General features: G+C 33.6%; 1 protein-coding gene across 1 annotated transcript in view; it reads right to left on the reverse strand.

Moving 5' to 3' along the window:
- Positions 1 to 7500, reverse strand: part of LOC125041669 (AT-rich interactive domain-containing protein 4B-like) — a gene marked incomplete at its 3' end in the record, with an annotated part of 20074 nt that overhangs the window by 11737 nt on the left and 837 nt on the right. The window contains 6 exon segments of the mRNA XM_047636837.1: positions 2 to 203; positions 3709 to 3939; positions 4184 to 4352; positions 4655 to 4814; positions 4929 to 5036; positions 5974 to 6021. Coding sequence (XP_047492793.1) covers positions 2 to 203; positions 3709 to 3939; positions 4184 to 4352; positions 4655 to 4814; positions 4929 to 5036; positions 5974 to 6021 — 918 coding nt within the window.

Below are 7500 nucleotides of genomic sequence, written 5' to 3' on the forward strand. Positions count from 1 at the left end.
CATCAGAGTCCGACCCGTCCCTATCTGAATCATCGTCAGAAACGTTTGTGCCAAAGAGAAGATCGCGGTCCCAATGGGGTGGCAGCTCATCGTTTGTCATGAAGAGCAGGGCCTTTTCTACGGCCGTCTTGAGAGCACTCTGAGAAACCTTGCTCCCGACCTCACGGCTAAATGGCGAAGCTTCTTTCTTTGGTACCGTGTAACTGGGGATGATAATGAATTATGCACACCACTTCAATCACTGTCCAATGCCCAAGGATAAAACAATAAAAAATAAATAATAATAAATACAACAATAATAACAAATAATAATAATAAACAATAGTTAATAATAATAATAATTATGATAATGACAATGATAATAAATGTGATGTTAACCCAATGCCAATGGGGAAAATTTATAAACAATGGGGAAAATTAGTAATAACATCATTAATACTACTTCTAATAAACATCAAAGATATAATAATAATAAAAAGACAAAGCAATAATAAATGACAATGACAATGATGATGTCAATCATAATCATTACTATTATCATTATCATCAATAGTAATATTACTTTATCATTATCATCAATAGTAATATTACTATTATCAATATATTTGTTATCATAATAACAAATATCAAATAAACGCAAATAATACTAATACTAAAACTAATAACAATGATTGCGTTGACGATAAACATAGAAAAGATAATTACGATAATAATGATGATAATGATGATGATAATGATAATAATGGTAACAATAATAATCAGAATAATGACACTTATCAATAATAACTAAAATAATATCAATAAACAAGAATAAATAAACAAACAAATAAATAATTATTGTAAACTAAAACAATAACAATAACAACAATGACACTAACATTACTATTAATACTACTACTACTACTACTACTACTAATAATAATAATAAATAATAATAATAATAATAATAACAATAACAACAATAACAACAACAATAATAATAGTAATAGTAACATTGATTACAGTAATAGTAATAGTAATAATAATAATAATAATAATAATAATAATAATAATAATAATAATAATAATAATAATAATAATAATAATAATAATATGAAGAGCAAAATCAATAATAATAGTTTTAACAAAATGACAAAAAAAAATAATAATAACCATTACAATGTAGAAAAATAATGAGAATAGTAAAAACAATACTAACCATAGTCATAAAAATTAAATAAAAATAGCAAAAATATCAGTAATAATGACAATAAAAATGATGAACATGATATAATGATAAGGATGATATAATAATTATAATAATAATAATAAAATTAATAACATTAATAATAATAAGAATAGTAATTATAACAATACTAAGGAGGAGGAGGAGGAGGAGGAGGAGAAAGAGAAGAAGGAGGAGGAGGAGACAGAGAAGAAGGAGGAGGAGGAGACAGAGAAGAAGGAGGAGGAGGAGACAGAGAAGAAGGAGGAGGAGGAGACAGAGAAGAAGGAGGAGGAGGAGAAAGAGAAGAAGAAGGAGGAGGAGAAAGAGAAGAAGAAGCAGGAGGAGAAAGAGAAGAAGAAGCAGGAGGAGAAAGAGAAGAAGAAGGAGGAGGAGAAATAGAAGAAGAAGAAGGAGGAGAAATAGAAGAAGAAGAAGGAGGAGGAGAAAGAGAAGAAGAAGGAGGAGGAGAAAGAGAAGAAGAAGGAGGAGGAGAAAGAGAAGAAGAAGAAGGAGGAGAAAGAGAAGAAGAAGAAGGAGGAGAAAGAGAAGGAGGAGGAGGAGGAGGAGAAGGAGAAGAAGAAGAAGAAGAAGAAGAAGAAGAAGAAGAAGAAGAAGAAGAAGAAGAAGAAGAAGAAGAAGAAGAAGAAGAAGAAGAAGAAGAAGAAGAAGAAGAAGAAGAAGAAGAAGAAGAAGAAGAAGAAGAAGAAGAAGAAGAAGAAGAAGAAGAAGAAGAAGAAGAAGAAGAAGAAGAAGAAGAAGAAGAAGAAGAAGAAGAAGAAGAAGAAGAAGAAGAAGAAGAAGAAGAAGAAGAAGAAGAAGAAGAAGAAGAAGAAGAAGGAGAAGAAGAAGGAAATGGAGGAGAAGAAGAAGGAAATGGAGGAGAAGAAGGAAATGGAGGAGAAGAAGAAGGAAATGGAGGAGAAGAAGAAGGAAATGGAGGAGAAAAAGAAGGAAATGGAGGAGAAGAAGAAGGAAATGGAGGAGAAGAAGAAGGAAATGGAGGAGAAGAAGAAGGAAATGGAGGAGAAGAAGAAGGAAATGGAGAAGAAGAAGGAAATGGAGGAGAAGAAGAAGGAAATGGAGGAGAAGAAGAAGGAAATGGAGGAGAAGAAGAAGGAAATGGAGGAGAAGAAGAAGGAAATGGAGGAGAAGAAGTAGGAAATGGAGAAGAAGAAGAAGGAAATGAAGAAGAAGAAGGAAAAGAAGGAGAAGAAGAAGGAGGAGGGGAAGGAGGAGGAGGAGGAAACCTATAATACTTAAACATATCAAAAATCATGAAAAAGAAATATAGGAAAGAGTCCTTTTCAAAGATGGCTTTAGCATAATCTTTTGGCAAGATTTACCTGGGATCTAAAAAGCGAATGTATGCCAAATAAATTAACAAAACAAATAGATGATACTTTAACACAGAATAATACTTTCATATGTATATGCATTTTCCCAATCATAATAGCCTTTACCACTTGCTTAGCAACAATGACCTACAAAAACACATCCTGCATGGAACTGTGAACTCAAATAAAAAATAATATAGATAATCAAAAAAAATGTTTGGGAAAATACATGCTTTGATGAATACACATCCTTTAGACTGCAAAGCTATGAAAAGTTAAGGAGATTCCACCATAAAACTCAATATATCTGAACTGAAAACCACCATGCAGAAAGAGAGAGACAAGAAGGAAGGTCAACTAATTCCAAATAGCAACCATCAGCGGAGATAAATGACAAACTACTGTATATAAGTAATGAAAACAATACAGTATGCAAAAGTGGAAATAATCATCTGTTCATAATTGTAAACCTAATACCATAAATAAATAACACTTTATATTTTCCTCATCCACACATCTACCTTCCCATGTTACTATCAAGGTCACATTAACAAGATCAAATCTGTGAAGATTAAAAATGTGCCACATACAAGGAGAAAAAGATGGCACAATCTGATTACTGTAAAATATTGGTAAATAACAAGTACAGGTATTAAAGTATACCAACAGTCTACCATCAGTTTCAAGTGATGTGATAATTTAGCCTCAAGAAAATCATACAAAAAAAAATAAGTATGGAAGTGAACTAGTTTCCAGACAAAATGGAAATGAGTGACTAATCTGAACTTAAAATTGTATTCAGCATCTGAGCTTAATTTCCTTGCAAAAACTAACAAAGCAAAAATCAAAATGGATGCTAAAAATTTTCCCAATTCATTTGAAAAAACAATTCTCAGTCTTCAGTATTCCCAATGTTTCAGACTAAAAATTTCTATGAATAATTTTGCCTGTCTCCTTCAATTATTTGCCTATGGTTGTGCCAATATCTTGATTAATTTATGTAATTTAGTACAACAGAAGGCAAGCCACTAACTTTGACATTAAAACAAAAGAAGAGAAAAGAAAAACAAACTTAAGAAGTCAATGCACACATATAAAGACATAAACCTTTTGCCTTAACACTTAAATAAAACTCATCCTTGTTACTATGCCCATGTTAGAACTTACTATCTTCCATCCTGAAATGACCTGACCAGGTAGTCCTTTTTGGTCTCAATCTTGACAGAGTCTTGGGCTGTTGGAGCAACCACAAGCCCTGGGAACCAGTTGTCTTTCTGCTTTTTCTTGTCCCCGAGCTCCACACAAACAACTTTGCCAATATCCGACTCCCACTCCTCACGTCTCGAGCGATGCCTCTTGTGGACATCATCATCCTCTTCTCCAGAATCTTCACCATCTCTGAATCAGAAAATAAAAATACAATCAAGGATATGAATATCATGTTTACGATTTCAACACTTTGGGACACCAAAAGGCTAATCTACACACTAACAAAATAGGTATTACATTTTTATTATTAGATCATACTGTCTTTTAAAAAGGAAAAAAAAAAGTCATACACCCCCAGTAATTTACATAAATTTCAATATGTTCAACCCATTAACAGCCTCATTAGCATTTTATAAGTGTAAATATGACGTACGCGTTTGGTCTAGACCTGCGCCCTCGCCTTCCACCAACCACAGGGGTGCCAAAGTGCTCTGGATGAGTGAGAGGCAGCTGGTCTAGGGTCTCACTCTCAGCAAAGTGCCTTCCACTCTTCAGGCACAGGGACGTTCGGCGGAGTGTTGTTATGTCACCATCATCAAAGACTGAAATTTTGGTTTTGAGAATATTGGGATGATTAAAATGAGTTAAGTCATTTACAAAATATAACATATAAAAGTAAAGTTCACTTCTAAACTGCTCTACCCAATTCTGCCATTTGTGATAAACCATTTACAATATAATTCTTCTTTCACACTTAGCAAAAATCATCAATCATAAAATATACAATAATAATATAAAAGTAAATACACTGACCATCAGGCCTGTAAAGCCAGCTTCTCAGTTACTCATTCACTATAAATTGCACCTACTGACAAAACATTAAAATAAAAGCATAGAAACTCACCAACTGTATACTGACTGCAGTCTTGAATTTTGTTCACAATGGCATCTACAAACTGATTTTTATCTGGATGGCTCGCTTTGACTTGGGCACCAATTTTCAAAACACCTTTAACCAAGTCATCAGGTACAACAGCTGAGCCTAAGCCTAGTTTAAAGGTTACCTGAAAAGTAAAAAAAAAAATTAATATGAAGACTAAGAATTAAAACCTTATTCCTTATGTCATAAATATGCCAAAATATGACCAAAGAGAAAAGGTGTACAAAATATTACTTACTTTAACCTTGACTGATTTGACAACCTTGTGGACCTTTGCCTCACAGAAAGCACCCTTGTACTTGGCTGACACCTCAGTACCAACGGTCAGGAAAGGGGGGTCCTCAGGCTGCAGGTTAAGAAAGGCCATGTCATAAGAGAGGAATTTCCAATAGAGGTGAAAATAGCTAACAAGTGATCACCACATGTATTTACATCCTATCTCCATATATGGTATGCTTAGATCTATTATCTTCATTGGAATGTGGTCATCTTTCCAAGTCATCAAAGGCCTATTACATGGCCATACAGTATTTGCAAATGACAAGCAACGGTAAAGAAACTGTGCAGTGTTAGGTCACCACTGGGTTGCTCAGTGCAGATGTGCATATCCTTTTTGAGGGGAAAAGCTGAACTTCAACTTTAATTACCTGTGGTAACCACATCTCAACGAGGGTCCAAGAACATACACAACCTAATGGCTGTGCCCCTGTCTCTCAAGCTGCAAATTATTGTTTGCGAAGAAATTCGTGTTCTCCCTGCGATCGTAACAGAGCTGAAGTTCACTGTATTAAAATTGACAAAGAACCTGAATGAAAGAAGAGTTTTGATTTACAAGGGCTAAAGATGTGTTTGGTAAAAGAGAATGTAGCTGCAAAGATGGTACACTGCATTCAGTGACACCTTCTCTCTACCTCCCTCTTCTTTTTTTTCCAACTAATTCTCTTTTCAATAAAAATAGAAATAAAATAAAATGTAGACCAAGAACAATCCTGACAACAATTGTCCTTCTTTGAACTATACATGCAGAATCAAAACAATCAAAGACAATACTTGTAAAGGAATTTTGAACTTGACAACAAACTTGGGATTTACTAGCTTTAATTTTTTATTGTAAGAGAATTCAAATAAACAATACTTCTAACATAAAAAAATAGAATATATGCATTCAGACCCAGCGAAACAGGTCTTGCATGTGAGAAATGACATTTACACTTCATGTATAAATTTCAAGCAGGAGCTGACACTGATTGGTATGTGTACAACTAGTCATTCTCAACACTAACCTTCTTTTTATGTGGCTGTACAACTGCTCCTTCAGGAATATCCATCCTCTGGAATAGTAAATCAAATGTCAGTTTAATCAACTCATAATGAAAAAAGCAAAATGAGGAGGTAAGTAAAATTTCCACATTTTTACTATGTCAAATCATTTCATAAGCTAACTGTTGAATTCTTAATTTATTTTACTTTATGAAAAGTAAAGTCTGGAGACTGGCAAGAGTTAGGCATTGCTCAAACCCTTTTAAATAGTCAAATTATTTTTACTATCATAATTATTAATCTTTTCCTAAATAAAATCATGGTCTTTACCATTTATTGAGAGAGTTCTTCATAACTTCTCCAAACAATACTTCATAATCAAAAAAGACAGAAATGTCTGCAACATGTAACACTTGTAAAATATATATATATATTCATTCAAAGACAATATTCTGTGTATCTATCCTATATCAACTCATAAAAACAAGAAAAAGAGACCCTTTAATTGCTGCCAGAAGTCAAATGCAATCTCATTTCCATCTTACTATTCTTGCTAACATTTACCTTTAGCAGCCTACATTTAATTACAGCTGCCTCTGACAACACTCACTATGCAGTTTACAACCTACAAAGGCAAAAAGAGCTGAGCTACAGTACTATTAAATAGATTCATAAACATAGAGCTAATTTACACAATTAGTATAAAATGTTTGACTTCTTGACACAAAACTGACCTACAGTACTATTAAATAGATTCATAAACATAGAGCTAATTTACACAGTTAAAACTGAGCTACAGTACTATTAGATAGATTCATAAACATAGAGCTAATTTACACAGTTAGTATAAAATGTTTGACTTCTTGACACAAAACTGACCTGATCAACTGTAAAAGCAAGAAGGTTTGAGCTGTCATACCTCTGACTGAAAGACTTGAGCCTCACTGGTACCCTTGACAACTTCATATCTTTACTAGCTTGAATAGTAATTTAATAAAAAGGTATCCTTCCCTCAAAATGGGTACATCAGAATGTGATATATACATCACACTTAATCTCACTTTACTTATCCTTCCTTCCACTAGGTGTTTCAGTTAGAAATATTCTTTTAGTAATGATAAAAGGCAAAAATATTTAGGTTTTGCATACCCTATAAGATTAATACTTATAGGGTATATATCCTGAATTATCCTTTCTACAGCCAATAAGTATATTATATGAGATAAATTATGAAAACATCCATACATAAACCATTGAGATACACACCAACTGCCATGGCCTCTGGGTCTGTCAGTGCTCCAGATGAGGCTTACAAACCTCTGACAAGGCAGAACTTGTAAATTTATCTAGTATTTATCATCAAAAAAAGGAATCAGTCCCAATTTCTATCAATGTCACAACAGGAACCCATATGGGCTGAGTTTTTTGGCACTTGCAGGAGTGTGCAGCACATATGCTGCCGAGATTGCCTGACGCTACAACACTATCATATTTGACTGATGACTGAAGGCCTTCCGTAACAGATCATAGTTCATGGCAACTTTCAAGTC

Source organism: Penaeus chinensis, chromosome 31 (genome assembly GCF_019202785.1).
Source record: "Penaeus chinensis breed Huanghai No. 1 chromosome 31, ASM1920278v2, whole genome shotgun sequence".
NCBI classification, from domain to species: domain Eukaryota; kingdom Metazoa; phylum Arthropoda; class Malacostraca; order Decapoda; family Penaeidae; genus Penaeus; species Penaeus chinensis.